Here is a 26790-nt window from a genome sequence, read left to right as displayed (position 1 = left end):
TGACGATATGGCACGAAAGCGGTAACAATCATGACAGCATTTGTCTCAATTTTTAATTAATGCTACCCCCATTGTTGTGCGATTGATTCTTGACACAGATAACATAGAATTATGCAAGCAATGATGACAATAACCTCCCAGCACGTATGCACATATAATGAAGAAGGAGGAGAGGCGTGCAGCCACCGACCGCTTTAGTGCTACAAGCGATTCACCACATGTTGCCCCACGAAATACTCGTTCACAGATGCGACTTGTTTCCCATGGCCCACATACGTCTCTGGTATCCAGCACATCACCACCTGATTCCCATCAGGTACCCAGTGAGCCCGAGGTTGGGTCAGCCAGGAAATTATATGAATGATGTTGAGTGCATTCTGAAATAACGGAAAAAGAACACGTCCATAGAGCGCCACGAATCTTTTCATGCGTTTTTCAAAGCGTCGCTTCCATCGCATAGCAAAGCTAGCCCGTGAGCATTTATGTTGCATTATTTAGTGAAATATCGCTAATATGTCAAGAACTAGTGTTTTACTTTAGTGAGTGAAGCTGTCAGCATGCTGCTAATTTGTCAAGCCTTTATGGGTGAGGGCTTAGCTCAGCCCCACAGTTTGGTGTGCCGTCTCGCTGGAGGCGATGCGGCTGTCCCGTAGCCGCTCGCACACCGCCACGTCGTCAGGTGTACCTGGCCCTGCACAAGCCGCGGGACCACCTCCGACTTCAGTCGCCTGAGCCGCTGCCGGAGGCATACAAGGAGCGCCTGAGGCAGTCGGCCCGACCTGACCTCGGCGACGCCGGCCTCTTCAGTCTGGCTCTGACATGCCAGTGCTACGGGCAAGACGTGGCCAAGGTACGGTTCATCAGCCTGTCCTTAACCTGAGCGTGCTAAGGGCAAGACGTGGCCAAGGTACGGTTCATCAGCCTGTCCTTAACCTGAGCGTGCTACGGGCAAGACGTGGCCAAGGTACGGTTCATCAGCCTGTGCATGACCTGAGCGTACCGCGGACAGGACGTGGCCAAGGTACGGTTCATCAGCCTGTCCATGACCTGAGCGTGCCACCTACAGGACGTGGCCAAGGTACGGTTCGTCAGCCTGTCCATGACCTGAGCGTGCCACCGACATGACGGGGCCAATGCAACCCCTTTAGCCCACCGGTCTGGCTATGACCCGCCAGCATCACGGACAGGACGGGACCCGGGTGGGGCTCAGGTCTTGCCCTGACCTGCCAGTGCCACGGACAGGACGGGACCCGGGTGGGGCTCAGGTCTTGCCCTGACCCGCCAGTGCCACGGACAGGACGGGACCCGGGTGGGGCTCAGGTCTTGCCCTGACCTGCCAGTGTCACGGACAGGACGGGACCCGGGTGGGGCTCAGGTCTTGCCCTGACCCGCCAGTGCCACGGACAGGACGGGACCCGGGTGGGGCTCAGGTCTTGCCCTGACCTGCCAGTGCCACGGACGTGATGTGGGACAGGACAGGATGATGTCGTTGAAGGACATCGGAGTCACGTTCAGATCTAATCATGAACCACGGGCGCCAGGACCCTGAGCGATGGCATCTGGATCATGCTGGAATGCAGGACCCGCTCGAGCCGGGGCTCGCAAAACGCTACAGGCCATGTGGTCACTGCTGGGTGTTTTTGATACTGTTACATATTTTCCGCGATACACTATTTTTGATTCAGTATTCAGCCGTGTCTTGCAGCCACTATTCGTATTTCTCTGCAGCAGTGCGTATGGGGGCGCGTTAATCTCATGGACCGCTGCCGTCACCTTTAAAAAGATTATTATATCCCCAGACGAGAGTAGCAGAAGCCCACTTCGTCAAAGAATGCCAACAGAGGATTACCAAGGAAGGCAAGATGAAAAAAGAACTTGCGAAGAACATTCAGCAAGAAATGACAGAGGAATACATGAAAGGTTAAATGTCCACCTATCTATATCGAGATGGATGTCCTAAAAAAATATGTCCTTAAATTGTCCCGATTACTAGCACCTAATTTGTGTTGTAAACACCACGTGACGTGCCTTCCAATGCACCACGTGATATGCCTTCCAATGGCTCACGTGACGTGCCTTCTCACGCGTCACGTGACGTGCCTTCCAATGCATCATGTGACGTGCCTTCCAATGCCTCACGTGACGTGCCTTCTCACGCGTCACGTGACGCGCCTTCCAATGCATCATGTGACGTGCCTTCCAATGCCTCACGTGACGTGCCTTCTCGTGCGTCATGCGACGTGCCTTCTAATGCATCATGTGACGTGCCTTCCAATGCATCATGTGACGTGCCTCCCAACGCAGCATGTGGAGTGCCTTCCATTACATGATGCCAGTGGAAAGCACATTGGCTGTTGACACACATTGCCATTAGGTGTTGGTTTCAACAACAGATCTCGACACCCACTGACGTTGGGTGCGGTCTCAATAATAGGTGCTGACACAGAGAGCATTTACAATGTTTAAATCAGCATTTACCTAGTGGTAGGACTGCCGGTGCATACATATGCTGAACGTGCGTTGTGTTATAATAGCAAATAATAAGAAGACTGAACAACATTCTTTCGCCATTATTGCTGTACGTTAGAAACCTTTATAATAACCCAATTTTTGTCGCCTTAGCCTCACAGCCCATAACTATCGCAGCATAAGACGTCAACATCAGTAAGTATGCCCTCGACGAGAACCGAACCCGAGCCATCGCCAAACACCACGCTCCCGACGCTGCTGCCGGGCCGCGCAGCCGGCCGACACGCCTCTCGCTCCGGCAGGGGACTCGGCCCAGCTGTGGGGCCGCGACTTCCGCGGCCCAGTGACCCCGGCCGCGCAGCGCGAGCAAGAGCGGCGCCGCACTGAGGCCGCCGCCGTTCGCCAACAAATCGAGCACTTCGATGCCACCGCCGAGCTGCGGCGCGCCAAGTACGAGGACGTGCGGAACGCCGAGTTCCTACAGGTGGGGTGACGAGCGGCGCCGCCCTCCAGCCGGGCTGGACGCGCTGTCGGTGCGGTCTAGGGCCGAGTTCCTGCAGGTGGGGCGACAAGCGGCGCCGCACTCCAGCCGGGCTGGACGCGCTGTCGGTGTGGTCTAGTGCCGAGTTCCTGCAGGTGGGGCGACAAGCGGCGCCGCCCTCCAGCCGGGCTGGACGCGCTGCCGGTACGGTCTAGAGCCGCGACGCGTCGCCAAGCACTGTGACCCTGCGGCGAGTGGCGACGATTGCTAGATATCCTCACACTTTCAACGATTGCTAAATACCCGCATACCTCCGACGGTTTTTACTGCGTCTATCGGCATTCGCGATCGATTTATACTTTCTACACATCTGATGCGCGCTACACGAGATCACGTGTGTGGAGTGTGGCTGAATGTCAGCACTCACGTCTGCTCAGCCTCGTACCAATCTGCCGATCTACCACCAGTTGACCCACCACGATGTGCTGGCGGAGACCAGGAGCAGGTCGAGAGCTGTGTGCGCCGCCGCCTCTGTGCCGCAGACTACGGTGAGGCCGGACATGATCCCAGACGAGCTGCTCAATGCCGAGGCCAACCAGCAGTTCGTGCACAAGCTGCGCTGCCAGCTGGACCGGGACACCAAGGCGCGCTTCGACCGTGAGAAGAAGCGGAAACAGATGTACCTGGCGCTGCGGGACGACCAGCGGCAGCAGGAGGAGGAGCGCAGGGAGATGGACATGGTGCACCGGCTGCTGCGTCAGGGGGACTATGAGCTGCGTCTGGCCGCCCATCTGACCGACATCAAGCGCCAGAAGCAGATCATTGTCAGAAATCGACTGGAGAAGGACCGCCAGATGCAGGTGAGTGGCGGCGGCGCCGCAGCGAGGATGAGCTGCCGCGTGGCTTCATTGACGGCTGGAGACGGCCGCAGGGCGCGATTCAGCCGGGCGGTGTCCGAGACAGGACATGGATCAGCCAGGCAGCCTGAGTGGCGGCAGGACTCGGTTCAGCCGGGCGGCGTCCGAGATAGGACGTAAATCAGCCAGGCAGTCTGAGTGGTGACAGGGCGCGGTTCAGCCGGGCGGTGTCCGAGACAGGACATGGATCAGCCAGGCAGCCTGAGTGGCGGCAGGACTCGGTTCAGCCGGGCGGTGTCCGAGACAGGACGTAAATCAGCCAGGCAGTCTGAGTGGTGACAGGGCGCGGTTCAGCCGGGCGGTATCCGGGACAGAACGCAAGTCAGTCAGGCGGCGTGAGGGGTGGCAGGGCTCGGCGCGTGGAAGTGAACATACAAACACCAGAGTGTGGGTGGGTCGACAAGCTCAGGACTAGGCCGGCGTATCCTGAGGGCGTGCATGAGGAGCGAAAGAGAAGCCTCGTGACTAGGCGACTCGGCCAGGTAATCTTCCGCTAGCGTCTAGTCTGTGCGCTACACGTTATTGGTTCAGATATCACTCAATACCATGAATGCACTCTGCTATCATAACGCAGATGGTGGTGCCTCGGACGCGCAATCCAGAGGCCCAGGGTCTCGACTCCACGGCGTGAATCACACTGATCTCTGCTCGTCATGTGGGAAATGCCATGCCATTGGCATACACGGCAACACAATGATGTCCGACATGGCTGGAGAAAGGAGCAGCAATATCACATGCATACAAATTGTTCGGAAAGTGGCTGTGCGTGTGGTTTTTTCCATTTCATTTCGTGCGGCTTAAGTTAAATTTTCAACTCCCTTTCGAGTGAAATGCATCCATCTAAAAACGGAAAGGGTTTAAACCACTGGAGCTCACTGAAGCAGTTTGTTAAGTGGCATGTCCGGTGGGGGTGGTTGCTACCTGGCCTTGGACGTTTTTTTTTGCTGGTTATCATAACATTCATAAACCACGCGCTTTGCTTTTGTTTGACCATGCATTGGCTACGACTTTTAGCCAACCATAAATTTGTGAGAGTTAAAGCTTTCGTTTCTCTCCATATATATTTCGTGGTTGAGGGTACAATCATTGGTTCTGGATAGCAAGAGCATGCAAATGGTTTCGTGATCTTAACGCCACATGTGCGACCATAGGCACGGAAAAGTGTACATATTCTAACGCATTTGCGATCATTGGCTAATTGTGTTTACACAGCTAGTTTCAGGATCAACATTTTTGCACGTGCTGGTAAGGTCCCCGGATGGTTTGCACAGTTCAGCTCCATTCAAAGTGCTAGCCCTAGGTTCCTGCGGCCCAAGACTGGGGAGGGATCAGACCGGTCCGTGAACCACCATACGGAGAGGGATCAGACCGGTCCGTGAAACAACATACGACATTATGCATTTTTTGGCAGCGGAACAACGACCGCAATGTCAAAATCTTTACTATTCTAAACTGGAAATAAAGTGGTTAGATGCGATTGCTCAAAGAATAACACCTGGCGAGGTGGGCTGGTGTCGTAGCGTTACATGACACGGAAAAATCTTCCGAATTTCCGCTTGGCAGAAGCCAGATGCAAACGTAATCTAATAATGGTAGCCGTATCACTCATATCATATATACTTGTCAAAATCAATGTAGATATCCATGTTACGTTTTTCATTTAAATATTTTCATGTGTCGTGATAGCAGCCTGTACCATGTATTCACCATTCATACAATTACAACACTTAAATGTCGCAACGATTTTTTTTTTGTACGAAACTTGGCTTTAAGGTATTCACATACGATACACATGCCACTTGCGGCCACTCGCGAAGCATCTTTATCCTCGACGATCTCTACACCGGACAATTTTTATTCTACACGACCTTTTATGTGCAATATTTTCCTACGATCTCTTGCGATACAATGCCATTCAGGACAGCCTTCTCATGATGCCGTTTATCCTCCGCGGTATTTCCTCACGACCGTTTCCGTGCCTTCCTTGGCGTACGAACTTTTGCCACCCTATGTTCCATGCTATATGCTTTTTTCGTGAGGCGTTATGTTCGCGGTTTTTTCATATGATCTTCTACCGCATCACCTTTTAGCCTACAGTCACTGTGAACTGGGTCACACATGGACCTGTGGCACACGCAACAAGCTCCGCTTAGGAAGTGGTCTATACCCGGTCACCCATACCAACCTATCGACCCAAAAATCTTCTCATCAATGATATTTGTACGACTTCAACGGCGCAGACGCATTTTAAGCCATTACTGACCCATCTTGGCTGAAGGACGATGCACCATCATGATGAGCTGTTTGATTCGCACACGACACACTTTTAGGCCATCTCACTTGTGTCGCACGGCCCCTTCTCCACGTCCCGCTGAAAGGCCTCCTCTAGCTGGCGCCGGTGCTGGTCGTCGACGGCGACGTGCTTCATGTTCTCCAGGATGACCTGACGCTCCTCAGGGAAATCATGGAGCCCGCGAAGGTAGAAGCGCACCAGCTCGCGCCGCACCTCCGGCCAGGGCGTCGGCACGAACCCCAGCTCCCGCACCGCACGCTGAATACAGATGGGCCCGCGCGCCACAGACGGCAGCTCGTACTGAACGTTGGGGAGGAAGAGGGGCTGCTGCGAGCCTTGCGTCAGCTCCCACGGCTGGCCGTCCACGCCCAGCTCTGCCGCCAGCTCGGCCAGCAGCTCCGGCAGCGTGAAGTCGCGCCCCAGCGACAGGTTATACTCCCGCCGCGCGACGCAGGCGCTTCCCGAGAGCGCCATCACCCGGCGCACGGCGCGCGCCACGTCCACCACGTACACGTAGCTGGTGGTGCGGCCCGCCACGTCGGCGGGAACGGGCAACAGCCGGCCCACGAGCGGCGCGTACTGCAGCCAGGCCAGGTACACCCAGAGGCGGCGCGTGCTGTCGCGCGGCCCCAGCACGTCCGGCAGCCGCACAGCCGTGTACGTCGTGCCCGGCGACCGCTGCAGCACCTCCTCCACCGCCAGCTTGCCGTCGCCGTACGGGTCAGCGGCGGCCAGGCGGGCGCGCTCGGCCACGTCCGCCGGCCGCTGGGCGTCCTCCTCGCGAGTGGCGCCGCCCGCGCCCGGCTCGCTCACCTCGTACACAGAGTCCGAGCTGATATAGATGTAGTGGCCCAGCTTGTCGCCCAGCGCGGCCAGCAGCCGCTCGGCGGAGATGGCGTCGTACGCGCTGAAGTCGATGACGAAGTGCCACCGGTCCAGCTGCGCCGTCAGCGCGGCCAGCTCTGTCAGCGGCCCGTGACGGTCGCACGTGATGCGACGCACGTGGGGAAACACGCGCGTCGCCGCGTCGAAGTAGGCGGTGCCGCGGTTCAGCACGGTGATATCGTACGAGCCGTCGGCGATCAGCTGGGCGGCCGTCTCCGATCCCATCAGGCCGTTGCCGCCCAGTATAAGCACGTTCTGCCGCGCCATGTTATCACGTCGGCTGGTTCAGTCAACCTGCAGAGAATGCCTGTCTGGACGGACGGTGAGAGCGCCGGCCGGCTCTCTGTAATAAGGAGAAAGGTATAACTCTATCGGGCCAGATTTGCCTGGGAGTCGAGCGACCCCAGTTGGTAATCATGGGTAGCAAGATAGCTTATCAGGTTCATTCTTAGATCCGAAAGCTGTGTCTTCTCAACCTCTATGTGAGCTTTCCTGGTGTGAAATTTTTCTGTTTCGACTAAAAAAGAATCTATGGCTACCTTGCGTGCATCGCAACTAGACTTGTTGGGCTATGCCACCAGACTTGCTTATAGAAAAATAGAGCGCAGGATTTGTTTGCCAGGTTTTCCGGCACAACGGCACATGTCACACTGGCTCATCCATATCTTATGGTAGCATGTGCTTTTAAAAAAGAACTTATTTTGCGCTGGTAGTTAAGTGGCCAACATAAGTTGATACACAAAATACATGCCTGCATTTATTATTTTACTCGCTCGGGCTACTACAAATGAGATGCAACAGCCCAATCCGGTATTCTTACGCGACAGCCACATGTTAGTTTACGTCATATGTGCGTTAAAGCTTATCTAATTCACTCAACGTAAATGATGCACTCATTTTAGTGCAAATGTTTACCGTCTCTACCGTCTTTCACCCCACGGCCACATTCGTTCATCTGTCAGTTTGATTGCACCACTGGCGCACATTTAAATGCCATTGTGTCCACACCTTGGCCAATGAGCACCGGAGTTTGGTAATTACACGCTTTTCCAGTTTTATGAAAGTGGTCTGCCAAGAACAGGTAGCACATTTCCGAAGCATAGTTCGTCTGTCATAATGAAGTTGCTTTTTTGTGTCGCAAGAAACGCAAACCTCGTTTCCGGCTCACATGGGTGACTCACAAATCGCGGTCATGCTTAACAAGCGCTCGGGTGGACGAGGATCAAATAAATTCACTCCAAAATTTTTCTAGAATGATTTCCGAACGGCGAGGCGTAGCCGCACCAAGCTTGCATAGCTGTACAGAATCGAGGAGCAGATCTTTTGAAGTAACCAACAGCTGTTTCTTGTAAGGTCGCTGACCCATGGCGGGTCAAAGTCAGGCCATGGCCGTCAGTGAAGGCCATCTCTAGGGAATCGTTCAATATGATGCAACAACGGAGTGTTCGACGAAGTCATGCATATGTGAGATAGTTTCTTAGCCCATAAAACAATCGAATTTAGAGTTACAATCACTTCCATTGGCCTGGCCTCAGGTATGAAGGTTAGAGTCAGGTAAAAAATAACCTGCTTTTTACTCGGAAGCTCGGTTCTGTGGAGTAGTTTTTAGCTTATTTCGAATTCATTAATGACAGAGAACGCAACATATATGTTCCATGGACTTTTTGAATGTCAGCGTAGGCCACTGACCTAAAGTGACCCACGTCATTCTTTGCTTTTAGGAGTATCACCTAACGCAATCCCTGACGCTTATTCGCATGCAAAGTTAGTGTGATCTCGTATATATTTGGTCACCTTGACCTTATGAGAGTCAAAAAAGTCACTGACCTCATTAACCTTTTGCTCAGAACAGGTATTTGGCTTCACGGCGGCCTCACGAGGAGCCCTGGCGGCACTCGAGACACCAATCTGGAGTTTTCACCTCGTTGGACCTCAGTTGACCTCAAGGTCATTTCTTATGAACCTCAAGTACTGACACAAGTTTATTCAGATACAAATTAATCTACCCTATGAATTTTGTGTCCCTAACTATCCCAAATGTCGACATTTCAGGGGGATGGAATTGAACCCGCCCACCCGAGCGAAGAGTATTCAGCTGGTCACCCGGGCGCGTGTTCAAAGGGGCAGGATTACGATTCTACCAATATCACCGAAAGGTCTTTAAGATGGCCTTTTCAGTTCAAAAGCCCATATAAATTTGGAACACTCTCTTTAACCAGTATTAGCTCCGCATTGTCCCCGCAATTTGCGATTTCAATCGCTAGCGGACCCAGCGCACAAGACGCTGCCTTACCAGCTATAGCCCCGACCACGTGACTTCGGTACGAGCCTGGAGGCAATGCCGCTGCTTAGTCACCGCTGTCACTGTTATACAGATTGTGTCCAGTACGGCGCCGGTCCTACCCGCCCGCAACCGGGTCCAGCTCTCAAGTAGCCGCAGCACCCAGCTCTGGCCCCTCTGCGCCGAGCCAGGACCGCGCCCTGTTGGCAAGGGCGTCACCAGGGTGAGGGTATGAGGGAGACGAATTTGTTTCTGCAGGGAAACGTTTTACGTCAAATCAAATAAGTCATGCGCAGAAGGAAGCTGCTCTCAAGGAAAGACGAATGTGGTGAATAAAACGCACTCCGACCTTGAATGCACCGCCCCTGTTCTCCAGTTGCTACGCGGCTATGGAATTCTGCTGCCTGACAGCAACAGCTGCCCCGACCGTCGAGTTGCCAATCAGCAGCGCAGCACCCATGCGTTGGTGGGAGCATCAGCTTGGCTTCACAGTATATAGTTGAAGACATAATGATAGGTAATATTTTGTTATAAAGAACCTATCCTGCGTCAGCCGGATAGTGTCATTCGTTTAACATTGGCGAGGATCCTGCCATCTAGCGGCCAGAAGAAAATGCAGCTGAAGGATGTGATGCGGTTGGTTCTACGGCATAGGTTTGTACAAGTAGATCTATCTCGTCGGGCTGATCACAAGCATGCATTACATGTCAGGTTCTACTACGAAATCAAGAAGGACTGATTCGTGCCACCAGATGCCGGCAGGCAAGAGATTATGATACTGCGTGTATCGGTCGGCGCAAGCTGAGCTTTGACTATTTCGACGAAATATTTTAAAACGTTCGACAGCATACTATTCTGCGCCCAATAATTACCGGCTTACCATATTATGCAAATATCAACACACCATGGTGGTCACTTTGCCCGCGCAGCTTTTTTTCAAAATAGCTTGCGAACGGAGCTGCGCAGCCGCGCCCAACTTTGTTTAAGCAGAAGGCTTTTGAAATGCGGTCCACTTACATCACAAACTAGATGCTCGTTATGAGGCGGTGACCTATGAAGCATCAAGATCAGGTCATGGCTGTCAGCGAAGGCAATGTCTTAGGAATCGTTTGATGTGATGCAACAACGGAGCGTTTGACGAAATCAACTTGCAAGGCAGTAAGACTATAATGAGACTAATAAGACGATAAGACTAGGCAAACCGTCCCCCATCTTTTGAGGAGGGGGGGAAAGCATCGTTTTGCCCCCCCCCATAATTTCAGGTGGCCCGGAAGGGGCCCTTGGGTAGGGAGTAGTACTTGTTCATCGTAGTGCTCAAGCAGGAGTAGAGGACCCATGTCTGGTCCGGAAAGACCCCATCTTAAGCTCAGAAGGGAATCGCTTCGTGTACGTGAAAGGCCAATCTTAGGCTGGAACTAGCCCATTTCAAGACTGGAAGACACTCGTGTCGGTTCCAGGCATGGTAGGGGCCCCTTTCTGGTCTGGAAAGGGCTCATCGTAAAATCTAAAAGGTCCAGTCTTAGGTGAGGAAAAAGGCTCATCGTAGGCTCGGAGAAGACCCTCTAGAGTCTGGAAATGGTCCATCATATACTAAGAAACGACTTGGCTCAAGTCAGGTAGAGATCCGGTATAGGCTGAGAATTGGAGAACTCAGGGAACTTTAGACTCAGAAAAGGCCTATCTCACCCTTTCGGCCTGGGAAGGGCCATATCTGGTCTGGAATGGACCCATCGTAGGCTTATAAAGCCAGTGGCGATGTATTCGTGGGGCAAACTTCCCCCACGTAGATAAGGGCCAAAACTACGCAAACTTCAGGTGATTTTTTTAAACCGATATAGCTGAGAAGCTTTGTCAGGATGTTAATATGGCCCGCACAGGGATATGGCAGGAAGTGTTTCACACTTGAAAATGTTGAAGCAAGCATAACATGTGATAAAGCAAGCGCACTTGTAACTATTGACACATTTTAAAGTAGAAATGACTGCTCTATACAACGCAGTTGCTCTTTTAAGTCAACATGCTCCTCGATGCGTCGTTGCTTGATTACTTCATCGGACTTTGCGCAAGACTGATTGGGAGCCAACTGACAGTCGTAATATCTGGAAATCGTGTTCACGGACGCCAGCTAAGAACGACTCGAAACCGATGTTTTTCTTGGCCTCGTTTGCCGGATGGCTAATGGAATGCCGAGATCCGACTAACGCTATTATGGCGTCATGGACGGTACGGTGACCTTGAAATACTCTTCTCGAAATCATCTGCACATCTTCGGTGGCGTGTAGCGCAGAAAGTAGAGGGGCTCAGGTCTTAAGAAGGGCTGGGATGTAAGCGGCTCGGAATGATCTTCAGGATTGCTTTTTCAGTTAAAAACACCATACAAATGTGGAGCACTCCTCTTATTCTCTCCAGAGGATAGCCTCAAAGTTGTAAGAAGATGTGCCCAGTCTCGTCTCTGACTGGAGCAAATTAAGTTTCAAAAGACATTCGCGAACCATTATGTTACGACGATTGTTCTCAAGCGCGCGACGCCGCCGCGTGGTGTTATTTGCAGCGGCCAACGCCGTTGGATTTTACGGAAACTGCAACCAGGTCATCCCTGTCCTTGCTCCCGAAATTGCGGGCGCGAAAGCTGAAAATTTTAATGTAATTTGCCTCCCTAGTCGATTCTGCAGGAGAATAAATGTTCGCAGGCAAACATGGGGTGGCCTTGTCCGTTTTTCAGCTCATTTGGACCCACTCTATTCAACACTAATTAGATTCATTATTTCTTTCAGGCGAAAGGGGCTCTCTTGAGTTTAACGTTGGGGGCACATCATTATTCTCGGTCAAGCACTGAAGGGCCATTTCGTCCCACCACGGGATGTCTTCAGGCTGCCATCCTGGCGACGCGAGGCGGGATCCCCTGGCTGATCCGGAGGACCTTAGAGAGATACGCCACGTCACATTGTTCCCCTCCCTGACGCGTGAGGCCAGTTGACGTGCGCAGTGGACCGCGAATCGACGCAGGAACCCTCACTGACGCAATAACATCCTTGATCATTGTGGAGGGTTTAATAATTGGCACGTAGACTCCAGTTCTGCTTAACGGGCCCATGTTGGAACTGTGTTGAAGGACCCTGGCACAGGACCCTACTATTGCCTCATTGCGGACAATCGTCATAAGTCCTCATGTTTCCTTCATTGTCAGAGGCCTCCGACCAACGCAAGAGGTCCTTTGTCCTTTGGGGTCCTGTCCCTGCCCCAGCTGAGCAAATCTTTTCCTGACTGGCTCGAGATCCCTTATTAACGCAGAATGCCCTGTTAGGCACTGTGGCCCCTGACCGATACAGCGGCCCAACCACTGTTTCAGGGACCCAGACCAACGCACATCAGGGCCTTCCGGCCTTGCTCCTGTTTGGAAAATAGGCCCCCAGGGTTCAGACTGACAGGGAGCAACTGTTCGGTTTTCGTGGTCCCTGGCCGACTTAGACACCCATATTGTCTCAGGGGATCCTCAAACGGTGTAAAAGGACGTCTGAATGATATTTCAGGTAACGACCCCATCGGCCCCAATTCTCTATGTGACCTGTAGCCAGTCCTTCGTGTCCCTATGCCCTCCGACCGGGCCTTTGATCGTCGGTTGTCTCCGGGCCTCATCAAACACTGCCCTTGGTCGGCTTGGGGCCCTTTGTACACACAGGACACTCTGTTAGGCGCTGTGGGCTTCTGACAGGTACCGGGCTCTAACCAGTGTAGATCACTGGCCCCGGCTTCGTTGCTGATTGCGAAGTGGGTCCTCAGGCCCATTCCGACACCGAGCCGACTGTGCAGTACTGGTGGTGCCTTACCGATTTATGGGCCCATATGGACTCGGGGTCCGCGATTGGCGCAAAGGTCCCTCGGACTGTGATTTGGGGGCCCGTCCCCGTATGCTGGGGCCCCTGAAATAGACTCTGACCACCCCTTTATGCCCTTAGACTCTCCAATCGGGCCCTTGATCTTCGGCTCCGGTGGGCTCTCCAGGCTCTTCGGGCCTCCTCGGGCATTCCCTTTGGCCAACTTGGGGCCCCTTGCCAACACTGGGCCCGCGTAAGGTGCTGTAGGGCCCTGGCATACGCTAAGGTCCCGACCAATGTAAATCGCTCATTCCGGCTTTGTCGCTGCTTGGGAAATGGGCGCTCAGGCCCATACCGCCACAGAGCCGACTGTGCGTTATTGGTGGTTTCTGGCCGACATAAAGGCCCCTATAGATCAGCACACTGGGCCTACTACCTGGCATTGGAGTGTCCGGCCCTGCGGCCCGAGGCCCATGAATACGACCTCCGACCGGCCTCTCGGGCCCTTCATCGTAGGTCCCGAAAAGATGGAGTGCACCCAAAAACACCCAAAGATGGAGTGTACCCGAGCAGGCTATCAGATGGCCAGCGACAGGAGCGTGAGACCCTACACTCAAATCCCAAACCCCAATGTGCAGGGTCCCCGAACAATCCAGTGTGCCCGAGGAGGTGGACAGGTGGGGCCTCCGACAAGTGTGAAGGCCCTCCATTCAAATAAGAAGTACCCATGACACAATGTGGAGGGACACCGAACGATCGAGTGTGCCCGAGCAAGTTAACAGATGGGGCCTCCGACAAGAGCATGAGGTTTCCATTCAAACAGGGAGTACCAAAGATCCAATGCAGACGGTCCCGACCGACCAAGCGTGTCGTAGCCGGTTAGGCGGATAAGGCCCCCAACAAGAGCGTAGGACACTCCATTAAAACAAGAAGTACCCAAGACCCAGCGTGGAGGGCCTCCGAAAGATTGAGCGTACCCGAGTAGGCTCTCAGATGGCTCCTGACAAGAGCGTAAGAACTTACATTTAAATACCAAAACCCACTGTGCGGCGACATTGATCAGTTCTGTGTGCCCGAACAGGTTAACAGATGGAGGCCGACAATTGCGCAGGGCCCTCCATTCAAATAGGAAGTAGCCAAGACCCAATTTTGGAGGGTCCTGAGCGACCGGGTGTGCCCAAGCAGGTTAACACTCAAGCCCGACAAGGGCGTAGGGCCCTAAGAAAAGGACAGATAATTGGAAGCTCCCTAGGCCAATGTAGAGGGTCCATGAGACTATCGCAAATGTGTCGGTAGATTTACCGACGCCAACGTGAAGGGCCTCAGAACAACCGAGAATACCCCGGCAGGTTAACACATAGGTCCCCCGACTGCAGCGTATAGAACCTTTCGGGTGAATGAAAAAAATCCGTGAAAGGCCCCTGAATGACAAGAAAGCCCCGGCACGATGCCAGGAAGGGCCCCAGCAGCAGTCCAGATCCCTCCGAGCAAATGTAAAGAAATCCGGGGCAACGTAAGAAGGCTCTTCAGCGATCAGATTGCCTCTGCAAGTGGATATATGGTGCGCCCAGAAACAGCGTAGGATCTCTGGACAGCGTAATGAGCCTTGAGCTATATTAGTCACTGCCCTCTCAACCAGTGAAGTTTTTTCTACCCGTGGGCCCTTCACTCTCTGTTGCAACTGTTCTTGGTTGCCTAGAAGCCCAAAGACGTCCAATTTTGTTGCGTTTTGTGTAAAACAAAAATTGCGTCTGTTGGCTAGGGGCCCCTTCGGAGGCTATGGGTCCCTTCGAGGCCCAAGGGGGCGGGGGGGGGGGGCGGGGCATGGCCTCGTGTCTTTCCTCTGGATCCGCCACTGCATGTCCAGTACAAATGTTTGCGTAACAGCCACACACTCCGGGATATCACTGCACTTTCAATTCGACTACCCTCAAAACCTTTCAAATTGCATACACTATCTTATAAACCCCACTCATTCCTGATCAAGGTTGGTTACGCGGATCAACTTGATCCAAAAGGAAATTCCCCCGTCCATTCTTGCTTTCAGAATGTCTGACAATTTCTCTGCACCTACGACGCTTGCCTACGTCGTATGCTCAGTATAATATGATCTGGTGATTGTTCACCAATCATACTGACTCCACCGTCCTCGACCTGTGCCTAGGACAAAGAGTTCAGCTCCTTGTCTCGCCGCGTCCTCGTCTCGGCGAGTGTGAACCTGACGGTCTGCCTGCCGCCACCAGAAACGCTACGAGGAGCGTGAACCTGACGGTCTGCCTGCCGCCACCAGAAGCGCTACGAGGATTGTGAACCTGACGGTCTGCCTGCCGCCACCAGAAACGTTACGAGGAGCGTGAACCTGACGGTCTGCCTGCCGCCACCAGAAGCGCTACGAGGATTGTGAACCTGCCGGTCTGCCTGCCGCCACCAGAAGCGCTACGAGGATTGTGAACCTGACGGTCTGCCTGCCGCCACCAGAAACGCTACGAGGAGTGTGAACCTGACGGTCTGCGTGCGGTCACCAGGAGCGGCGTCAGGAGGAGTACGAGCGCTCGATCCAGCAGCAGATGGACCTGCTGGAGCAGAAGCGGATCGAGCACCAGGAGGAGCTGCTTAAAGAGGAGCAGCTGCACCGGAGGCTGCTGCAGCAGCGGCGCGCCGATAAGGAGGCCCGGCACCGCCAGCTGGCCACGGATGTTGTGCTCTTCTGCCTTGACATGGCTGTGCTCACTGTCGATTACAAAGCCAAGTCTGGCGACAGGTGAGACGGTCTGCTGATTGACAGAATCCGTGATGCTTCCGGGCTTCCCGATTCGATTGCCCGAATGTGATGTAAGTCTGCATGTATGTGGCAATCTGATCTTGGGGAGGGCTTTCGTCCCGAAACTGTTCGTGGTCTGTGATGGCTGCGTGAATAGCGTTGTTGCCAACGGTCAGTATCTGCTGTTGCAGGGAGGTGCCGACGTCAATGCTGAATGACTGGAAACAGCTGTTCCTTGTGGGAGAATCCCTGTCTGGATGTGGCGATCCGGAGGAGCTCAGTGCCACCAGCGTGCCAACCGATCACCAGCAGGCTCTCCTACAGGACCAGGATCTAGTGCAGTACATGACCGTGTCCGGCGAATGGGTCATCGACTCGGGCAAAAGAAAAAGCGCCCAGGCACGGGACGACCTGTCGCTGAAAGTCGACTCTTCCGTTGTTACTGGATTCGTGGTACATCGCTTGCTGCGCCTCGTTTATCCGCCAAAACTGGGCATCGATGCGCCATCTAGACCACATTTTACTTTAATGGGAGCGGTCATGGGAAAAAGTTACGCCGGAAAAACGGAGTCCTTAAAGCGCATCAAGGCGTCGTTAGGTGTACATCACATTGAGATGCACGAGCTAGTGAAACGATCCCTATCGGTGTTGGAAGAGGAGACTCAATTGGAGCTTGAGGCGGCGGGCTCTGGCGTCATGGAGACGCTCAAGATAACCGACATCCTACCCGACCTCAGTTTGGAGAAATTGGATGACCAGCAGGTCACACCGCCGGCGGATGCGGAAGATCAGGCCACAGCGAAAGGTGCGGAGACTGGCCAGACGTCGCCCGAGGGCAGCGAGGGCTCAGCGCAGTCCCGGGAGCTGGCGGCTAGCAGCGATGCTGTTCTAGGTGGCGCATCTGCGGCCGACGCCACCGGGGCTGCCCACGACTCGCCAGATCAAGCAGTGGCGCGAGACGGTGTCAAACCCAACCCACGCCAAGAGAGCCATACCCCACCGTCTGCTGAAGATCGCAAGGAATCAAAGACATTAGTGACAGCGAAGAGTAGTACTGGTGCAGTGGTTTCCGAATCACAAAAAGGGCTGGATCAGCCCGTCATCCCTGATAAGAATGAGAGCGCCACTCCGGAGTCTCCAGTAAACACAGAGATCTCACCTGAGGTCAACACAGAGAAATCATCCGCGCTAAGTGGTCCAGATCTATCCGAGGTACACGACAAAGACGAAGAACTCGGTGAACAGGACGAAGAAGCCACAGATGAAGCAACATCGGATGGCATCTTAGAGTTCGAGTTCAGTCGCCTTGCCCAGCTGGGTCGGGAGGTGAAGGCGGCTCTGGAGAGCGGGGAAGAGGTGCGGGACGAGACGCTGGCAGCCCTGATCCTGGAAGCCTGGCGAGAGCTGCCCGATGACTCTGGCTGGTTCATCGAGGGATTCCCAAACACGCCCCGGCAGGCTGCCCTTCTGGAGGAACAGCTGGCTGGAAAGACGTACGATTCTGACGAGGATATGGATGAGGTTGAGATCGTGGTGACTCCTCTGCCCAAGCCAGAACCGCCAGCGGAGGAGGTGAAGGTGAAGTCCAAAAAAGGTGCCAAGGAGAAAGGTCGCAAGAAGAGCAAGAAGCAGAAAGAACCGCCACCGCCCGATGAGCCTCCACCGCCTCCGCCGCCGCCGCCGGAGCCGGTGGCGATAACAGTGAAGCCGTTCCGGCGGAGTCGTCTGGTGCCGGATCCCAATCGGCGCGACAGGCCGGTGCCCACCAGCGGCCTCGACATGGTGGTGGAGCTGAACGTCAGCGACGAGGCGGCGCAACAGAGGCGCTGCCTGCTCATTGACGACATAGATTCCCAGCCAGACTCAGGCACCTGTCACAGTGGCAGCAACGACCATGTCATGCTGGCCGGCAAGCTGTTCAGCTACGGCGCGCTGCGCCAGCCACTTCAACAGTTCTACGAGGAGCGCGGCGTCTACCAAGTGGTAGAGGCCGAGGACAGCTTGGGCGAAGTGGTCGCGCGACTGGAGGAGCTGATTGAAATCAGCAGGGCACGCAAGAAGGAGGAGAGGCGGATGACCGAGCGGGAGGCGGCGCTGCTAGACGCCGCCGAGAACTTACCCGACTCGGAACCCGAGGAAGAGCCCATCATCGAGGAGCCGCCCGACAAGCACAAGAAGCGAGCAAGCAGGGCCAAGTCGATCAAGAACGACAAAAATTTGACGAAGGAAAAACAAGGCAAGGTGGCAGGGAAAAGGGCTAAGAAGGGGAAAAATGGCCCGGAGCCGGAACCAGCGGCGGACGCCGAGCCCCAGATCCCAGCGCCTCCTCCCATGCCCATGCCGGGAGAAATGGGCTACTATTTCATGGACGCGCCGATACCGCAAGATGTGGCTCAGGTACGCGAGTGACGGGAATTGAAATAGTTCACAGCCTTACTGGCGAATGAGCTGTTGGCATACGCCTTGCGTATGATATATGATAAATCAAACTGTAAATGCTAGTAGAATCCTGCATGGTATCCTGTGTCGTGTGTAGATATGACGTGCATGTATATTTACCGATGGGACATGGTGATTTCAGCTGGCTTAGGTATTTCGCTCCCACCAGCAACATACATTGTTTTCATGTTGCAGTACCTGGCTCTGCTGTGGCAGCAAATGGAGAGAAATTACACGGCAAACTTAAAACAGTGGCTGGGCCGCCTGCGTCTGGAGCACGCGGCAGTCATACAGCAACTCCACGCTGTCCGAGTTTCTTTCAGCGCGTTTCTGCTCCGCCCCGATCACAAACAGCAGTTCCTGGACAGGTGAGACGTGACTGCAGCGTTGGGCATCTTGGTTTTGTTCTGTGCCCGCGATCCCCGACCTGTCCCAAGCCGTGGCTGCTTCGGAGCCACTGGACTGTCGTCTCACGGCCTGACGCTGCGCCAGATTCGTGTCCGAGTACAACAAGATGGAGCCAGCTCTGCAGTGCGATGAAGAGGTCAAGTGTGAGTGGCACATGCGCATCGGGGAGCTGGAAAACACAGTCTGGAATATCACGGACAACCGGCGCTGCGAGGCCGAGCAGGAGCGCTACAACGTGATGACCTCCGGCTGGACCGAGGACCGGTGAGCGACTGTGAGCTTCTCACAGCGGCGAGACGGCAGGTGAGCAGACTGTCAAAATCGCTGTCGGCAGCGGCCTGCCGGCCTGCAGAATGCTTTGAAGTAGTTTCGTGCTTGGCAGATTGCTGAAGATGAGTGGTAGTAGTGCGAACATCTAAGCTATGCTCCATAGGCATATATTTTGGTCTTTAGCACGCACTCGGGTGACCGGTTAAACACCTTTCCATCTGGCAGGGGGCCATTTGACCTGTGACAGGCCAGCGACCTTACAAAGTGCACCTAATTTTTGCGTCAAACGATCCGCTATTCAATTATTTACAGCTATGCACAGTTTGGCGCGGCTACGCCGCGCCGTTCAGAAATCATTCTGAAAGAGCCTTTGGAGGGTTACTTTGCCCCCTCATCCGGGTGCGTGTTAATGTGGCGCAGAAAATACTATATATATATATATATATATATATATATATATATATATATATATATATATTATGGAGTTCTGTGGCACATCACGGTGTTTTTAACTTTGATCGTCGATGACTAGGAGACATTTCTGTGCAAAACGTTCTTACGTCTTCGGTGAAACAAATGCGCCGCAGTATGAATGGGCAGCATGTGAACTGTCGCTATCCGCATCCTTGGTAAAACCCTTAGGGTGGTCATTGCAAGGGCCTTGGCAGTTCATCCGATGGCAAAACCTCCTCCACCCCAGAGCGCGCGTCCTCTAACATGACTGTCACCATGTGAGGTAGCATGGAAAGCCGCTGCGTCCGTACTGCAAGTGCCTTCGCATACCAAGCAGTGCACAGATCTGAAGCTGACCACACTGGCGCCGCAGGCTAGCACTGGCCGCCAACGACTGGCTGATGGTGATGCAGGCCGAGATGGACCGCTTCCAGGACACCTGCCTCCTGCTAGAGGACTACTTCGTCTCCATGAGCGGCGTGCAGCTGTCCGACAGCGAGGCCCGCGGGCGCAGCTTCAAACAAGGTGACTGCAGTCGTCCATGTCTCCAATGAACAGCTGGCATGTGGCGTCCGGTGTGATAGGGAAAATTTGGGGGCCAAACGGAACAGTGACTAATGCGTCTTTGGTCAGGCTCGGCCGGGATAGCGAGACTCGGAGGAAGCCGTTTCCTAGTGCGCCAGACATACCCAGATCCCGAGACTAGAGGTGGTAACTTCCACTTCACACCCAGTGCGTCATGTTGATACCAAAACAGAGTCGTTTATCTGTAGGCCAAGTGTGGTCGAGATGTTGTGCCGGTAATGGTTAGACGAGGTGTTAGTGCAGATGGAATAAGTGATCGCACTACTGCCCTCGTAAGCGGTGTCATTGCCCACACGTTTCAGCCATTTATTCCTTCGGTCGTGCTTAAGAAGAACCTGAGGGTGTTTGGCGAGCAGCCATATATGTACCACAAATTCTGAAGTCTCTGGCATCTTGGAGCTTCCAACCGATGATATCGCATTTCATGAGCTAACGCTCTAACTATTAGAGTGTTAAAGGGTAATAGCGTTTGGAGAGAGTCTACAAATTACGAATATGTGGGTTGGAAGCTCGAAGCCGCCAGAAATCTTCAAAGCTATGCTTCATATACGACTATACGCCAGACACACTCAGGCCCTCCCCAGAACCAATAAACACCTGACGATGACTAAAGAAATTACTGGCGGTGACGCCGTTGAGCGAGCAATGACACCAGTTACGAACACAGAAGTCTATCCAACTGCTCGATCTGTTCGATCACATTCAACGCACTCGAAGCTATAACCATTACTGACACCCCACGTGACGTCAGGTATGATCGAGATCCCGAGCCGAGACCCTGCGGATCTGTCGGGCGCCTCGAGCGCCGCCAGCGACGGCCGCCACTCGGGCAGCCGCAGCAGCAGCGCAGCACGGCCTCTGCGCCGGGCCACCGGCGGCCGCCAGCCGGACAGCGCTGCCAGCGGCGTCATCAACGTCATCAACGTGCCGCAGCTGCGGCCCAGGCTGCAGTTCGTGCGCGGCCGCAACCAGAGCGAGGAGGTGACGTCGGCCGTCGAGGGTGTGCTCGACTCGGCCTGCAGGGCGATGCTGGCGTTCGTGCACGACACGAAGGAGCGAGGTGAGACCCGCGTGCGTCAGGCGGTCCTGCCGCCCGAGGAGCCGGTCAAGGGCGGCAAGGGAGGCAAGAGGGCGGCGCCAGCGCGGGCCAAGGCGAAGACGGGCCGCGGACACTCGATGGCGCCTGAGGAGGAGGCAGCGGCGGCGGCCGCCGCCGCGCACCAAGAGAGTGGTGAGCGCGCGCTGGCCGAGTACCAAGCAGCGGCGCGCGAGGAGACGGCGCGCGTGACGGCGCGGCTGACGCTGATCCGCCTCCGTGCCGTCGCTGAGCTACAGGCGCTGCGCCAGCGCGCCATCGCCATCTTCCAGCTGATGTGGACGGCGATTGGAGAGCGCTATGAACGCGAGGTGGAGGCGGCCGCGCACATGGCCGACTACCTCCGGAGCGCCGTGGAGCGGCAGGAGCGCATCTTCTACGAGCTGTTGCTGGACCAGGACCGGTTTGTGGTGCGCACCGGCGTGTTCACGCACCTGCCGTGTCTGCCGGCCAGCCCGCCGCCGCCAGCCGAGGCGCTGGAGCGTGACCGCTTTAGCCTGGACCAGGCGGCCTTCCTGTGGCGCCAGCTGCACACGGCGGCGCCCGGCGGCACCATCACCACACGCGCCTTCAGCTTCATCCTGCAGGACCTGGTGGTGTGCGGCGTTGGCACGCAGGAGCTTCCCGAACTCTGGATGTCGCTTACTCAGGATGAGATCGAGAGCCTGTCCGCCCGGCTGGCCTATGGCCTGGAGGTATGAATATTTACCTGCGGGTTCCGCTGACTTGTCATGACGACCAACAGCCACTGCTGAATGTGTGGCGCGACGTAGCATCGTTCCGTTCATGTACACTCGTGTAGTGCTGCTCTGTGCTGTTTGGTTCACTGCTTCACTTTTGGTTTTATGTCGACCAGCTAATGATGTTTTCAACATATAATATAGCCACCTGTCGCCAAAAGACAAAACTGCTGAGCCTTTTGCGATGAACCAGTGCCACCAGTCAGACGGACTTTTCTATTGTTCGTACAATTAGGGTTTTGTTTGGTGCCGATGAGCTGCTTAAGATTAGATAATCGGTTGAAAAGTCATACGACCAGTTGTCTAGTCTAAGTGACGTTGTGTGGCCAGCTGGCTGACCTGTCCAGCCTCGCTGGCGCAGGTGATGAGTTGGCGTGGTCTGGTGTATGACCTGCTGGAGCCATGGAGCCGGCCAGACCAATACGACATGCACGAGGCGTTGGCCATGGCTCATGTGTTCGACACCGAACGGACCGGCAAAATCACACTGGAACAAGCGCTGCAGGTAACGCAGGGACAATGCAGCTGTCCAGCTGCCCTGCAGATGTCCCAGTACCGTTGTGGCAGCGGTTAGGACCACAAATGACCAAATGAAGACCTCCCATGTGCACCGATTCACGTCTCCTAAGTGCGGCCATCTGCCCTCGGCTCTGACACCGGCATTCGTGACCGGTGTCAAACCAGCTGGCTCTGAGCCAAACTCCGGCCCCTGACGATACAGCGGGTGAATGCGTGAGCGTGACCACAGGAGGCCGGCGCTGTACGGACGCCACACTGATAATGACACTGGCGCCAACTTTTCCAATGGGATACTTTGGCGCGTTCTCTCTGCGTAAAGGGGTTTCTCAAAATCCTTCACCGGCATCCGCAGGTTGTGCATTGGATGAAGCCGAGACTGGACGAGGCGGAGCCGGCCTTCAACCGCGCCTACTACATGAAGCGCCTGCTGGTGGGCCTGAGCGGCGCTCCAGGTGACGTCGCCGTCGACTACCAGACCCTGCTGCTCTGGATGTGTCGCAGCGACGACCTCCTGCAGAGCTTCCTGTGCGCTCTCACTCTTCTGGAAGGTCGGTCGGCTCGCAGCTTCAGTGGGGTTCTGGCTAGGTCAACCACTATGCGTATGCAGACATATGTGTCATGCCGCTTTCAAACGATGTCTTCAGCGATCACAGGCTGCAAACCGCCTCAATTCCATTGGGAACGGTAAACGCCTGTACCAATGCAGCACGTTGAAGCTACTCTCGATGACAACCCATCACATGGTCGACACTGGCTTCAGATAGCTCGCGAACCGTTCGCCATGCGTGCCGCAGACACCCCGATCTTCATATCAAACCCTGAGGACGACGAGCGGTACTACCCGCGCGGCCAGGTGGACCTGGCGCGCATCCAGTCTCTGCCGGAGCAGCCGGCGGCCAAGTCCCCTTCTCCGGAGTTCCGTCCCAGGTCAGTCGGAGCCGCCAGTGACACTACGTGAACTGCGCTGTACTGACACCGCCCAAGGTCGTATTCACCGAATCCAAAAGACAGTCAAATATGCTGCCAGACCGCTGACGGAGGTGTGACGATCAGAGCATGTTGCCCTTGCGTGTTAAGTGTTCTGGATTCGTAAGGCTGGCGTTGAGCAGAGAAGGTGGCGCACCAGCTTCGTCGGATTCAAGCACAAAGAGCCTTGACCGAAAACCTATGCCCCCCTGTGTCAAGGTCATGTGTGTCAGGCGTGCCCAGATGTCGCTGAGGGAGACCCATCCCGTGGCAGCTGGAGTGCTGGAGCCCCGAATGCAGGCTAGCGGGGGCCCCAACGGGTACTGGCTTTTAGAGCAGCAGCATCTTGAAAAAATGTGGATTTGGGAAATTCTAGCACTCATTGCAGGCACTGAGAATGCCTTGTATTGTAATGTTATGTTGTGTGCTCTATTGTTTTAGTTCACTGGTTGGGTGTGCCCTTGGTTTGATTCTGTATAGTCACTGCGTAGACGAACCTTGAGAAATGACTGTCTGGCCATGACTCTGACACGATGAGCATTCGGCTTGTCCCTCAGACCAGATCCCCAGCTGAACCTGCACGACACGACGTACGCGTCTAAGGCGTATTGTGCCAAGGGTGGAGCCGTCACGATCTCAGCTCGGCAATAATTAGCTTTAGTTTAGCGGAAAACGGACACCAAGGCAGTAGCCAGTCCTGTAGTGCCATCCATTAACTCCAGGTCAGCAGGCCGGGCCGGCTAACCTAGCGTTAATTACGAGAGACCTAACGAGAGGGCTGCCGCCTGCAGCATCGGCATATGTGTACAGCCATGCAAACGCACACCAACAAATAATATTTAATGCCCTGCAGCCGCACACCGAAAAACAACCCCGCTACCGACGGCGCCCGGCTCTGTGTGCTCGGCCAGTCTTCTCCCGAGAGCCGCCGTGGTAATTGCAGTTAACTTAAGCCCTGCCTGTCTGCTTCAAAATAAACCGTTTAAGCGAGTAAGCCGTATTTGGGAAAATACGCACGGCCGATACCGAGTGGCTGTAATAGAGAGGTGGCGCATGGGAGCACGACCACAGTTCCACACACCGATCGTTTCTGAGGTAATACCGGCATTTTACCAGCAGAAAGCTCACCATTTCTGTTTCGCTTGTCGCCTCTGGTTACTCGTTAATGGGCCATTCCTTGAGCACGTTGAAGAAAACTCTGTATTGCAAACCATACCATTCACAGCATGAGACATCCTGGTGTTGGGCCTTCCAGGCGTGTGCGCCAGACCCAGAGCACTCCTCTGCTGTTGCCTGAACCAGCCAAGGAGGAACCAGCCACGCCAAAAGAGGTCATTCTGAAGGTGACCAAGTCGAAAATGAACGAAGACAGGCCATCCCCTCGAAGCTCCCGACCGGTAATCCGCGATTCATATCATGGGCCCTGCATTAATTTCCGAACGACTATTTGCTGCACCTAAGTTTTGAATAGCGCCTCAGTAAGTCCAATATCAGAAAAACCACTGCATTGCTTCCTTTTTCGTCTTTCGTCGGAGTTCATACTCAGCTGTCATTGCTGAATGGGAACTCACCGCTTGCGCTGCTGTGCTCCTGCGGGCAGCGCATCACACATCCTCCCCAGTCAGTGCATTTGTGGACGACATGTTTCATCCATCGACTCATTACCTGCCGGCGTACATTAAATTAAATTATCTATCGGTCCATTCAACTGCGGAATGTACATGACGCGATGCCCCGGCCTCCTGCCTCGGTGTTTGCCTCCGTGGAGTTGGAGGGCATGTTGCAGGATCACTTGGCTCACAACGTCTGTGGAGGACCCACGACGAGGATGGCCCCGACCAGCACCTCTGTGGAGTGTGTGACACGACCTTCCGGTCGATAGCAGGATGATTGTTAGCAGTCATCCTGTGAAGGAAACACTAAAACACCGACCATATTCGTATACATTATCGAGCCAATTCAAGGCCACAGCGTCTGATTATTGACCAACCGCTTTGAACAGTGTGAAACCATTTATCCTAACACGTCCCGAAAGTCAGCTGTCGAACCGTCACGTGGAGGGCAAATAACAAGTTCTCTTGCGTCCAAATTCAGCCGTGTTGGACGGGTGCATGTCGCGACCCGTCCACGGGTTGCCGGCTGACTGCTGACGGCTGCGCTCGCCTCGCAGGACTCACCTTCGCCAGGAACGCGGGAACGGTGCTGGTCAGCCCGCCCTGTCCGGCAGCCAGGCCTCGTCAGTCAGCAGAGCCAGCCGCGGCCCGTCATCGGCCGACAGCCAAGTCTCGCCGCTCAGCCGGACGAGCCCGCAACAGCCCGCACCGCAGCAGCAACTGCGCGGAGATAGCGCCTCGCAGCAGGAAGAACAGGGAGGCAGCACTTCACAGCAGGAACGACGCAACAGCACCTCATCACATCAAGAGCTGCGCGAGGACAGTGTCTCACAGCAGCAGCGGCGCACCAGCAGCAGTTCGGAGCAGGAGGGGCACAGCAGTGGTACCTCGCAGCAGGAGCTGCGAAACGGCAGCGCTTCGCAGCAGGAGCGGCGAAATAGCAGCACTCCACAGCAAGAGCGGCACAACAGCGGTGCCACGCAGCAAGAAAGGCGCAAGAGCGGTGCATCGCAGGAGGAGCGGCGCAACAGCAGTGCCACACAGGTGGAGCGGCGCAACAGCAGTGCCACACAGCAGGAGCGGCGCAACAGTAGTGCCACGCAGCAAGAGAGACGCAAGAGCGGTGCATCGCAGGAGGAGCGACGCAACGGCAGTGCCTCACAGGAGGAGCGGCGAAACAGCAGTGTCACGCAACAGCAGCGGCGTAACAGCAGTGTCACGCAGCAGGATCGGCAAAACAGCAGCGCTTCGCAGCAGGAGCGACGCAACAGCAGTGCCACGCAACAAGAGCGGCAAAACAGCAGCGCGTCGCAGCAGGAGCGGCGCAACAGCAGTGCCACGCAGCGAGAGAGGGGCAACAGCAGTGCCACGCAGCAGGAGAGGCGCAAGAGCAGTGCATCGCAGGAGGAGCGACGCAACAGCAGTGCCACACAGGAGAAGCGGCGAAACAGCAGTGTCACGCAGCAGGAGCGGCAAAACAGTAGCGCTTCGCAGCAAGAGAAGCACAAAAGCGGTGCATTGCAGGAGGAGCGGCGTAACAGCAGTGTCACGCAGCAGGAGCGGCGTAACAGCAGCGCCCCGCAGGAGCAGTGGCACATGGAGTCCGGGACTGCAGATCTGGCGAATGGTATAGTCAATTCGACGAGTCACGGTCAGTCACATGGCCTCTCCGTGCTGCGGCTGTCGCTCAGATTTTGCACCCATCTCACCTGGTGTCTAAGTCCATGGGAGCTTGCGCAATATGGAGAGCATTGTCTTTCGCTATGTGCTCAGGCTCGTACAGTGTGCGAGTGTGCGTG

The 26790-nt window shown here is 55.0% G+C and overlaps 1 protein-coding gene across 1 annotated transcript; it reads left to right on the top strand.

Moving 5' to 3' along the window:
* The first annotated feature begins 20941 nt into the window (after positions 1-20941).
* On the top strand, positions 20942-25820 carry LOC119100877 (sperm flagellar protein 2). Its single transcript, XM_037224058.1, has 6 exons — positions 20942-21848; positions 22255-22398; positions 22765-22960; positions 23207-23339; positions 24634-24775; positions 25549-25820. The coding sequence occupies exons 1-6, from the start codon at positions 21084-21086 to the stop codon at positions 25723-25725; spliced, it is 1557 nt and encodes a 518-aa protein (XP_037079953.1). The 5' UTR covers positions 20942-21083; the 3' UTR covers positions 25726-25820.
* The last annotated feature ends 970 nt before the right edge of the window (positions 25821-26790 follow it).

Source organism: Pollicipes pollicipes, unplaced genomic scaffold (genome assembly GCF_011947565.3).
Source record: "Pollicipes pollicipes isolate AB1234 unplaced genomic scaffold, Ppol_2.1 Scaffold_4881;HRSCAF=5763_pilon_pilon_pilon, whole genome shotgun sequence".
Classification (NCBI taxonomy): domain Eukaryota; kingdom Metazoa; phylum Arthropoda; class Thecostraca; order Pollicipedomorpha; family Pollicipedidae; genus Pollicipes; species Pollicipes pollicipes.
Note: the sequence above shows the minus strand (reverse complement) of the source record. Positions and strands in the feature narration are given on the sequence as shown.

What these genes read in the sequence shown, in the direction of transcription:
- LOC119100877 (XM_037224058.1), top strand. Translation starts at nt 21,084, where the DNA reads ATGCTGGCGTTCGTGCACGACACGAAGGAGCGAGGTGAGACCCGCGTG. An exon ending in CACTGGAACAAGCGCTGCAG is followed by an intron (nt 22,399 to 22,764) that starts GTAACGCAGGGA and finishes CGGCATCCGCAG; the next exon opens with GTTGTGCATTGGATGAAGCC. An exon ending in CCCCTCGAAGCTCCCGACCG is followed by an intron (nt 24,776 to 25,548) that starts GTAATCCGCGAT and finishes CTCGCCTCGCAG; the next exon opens with GACTCACCTTCGCCAGGAAC.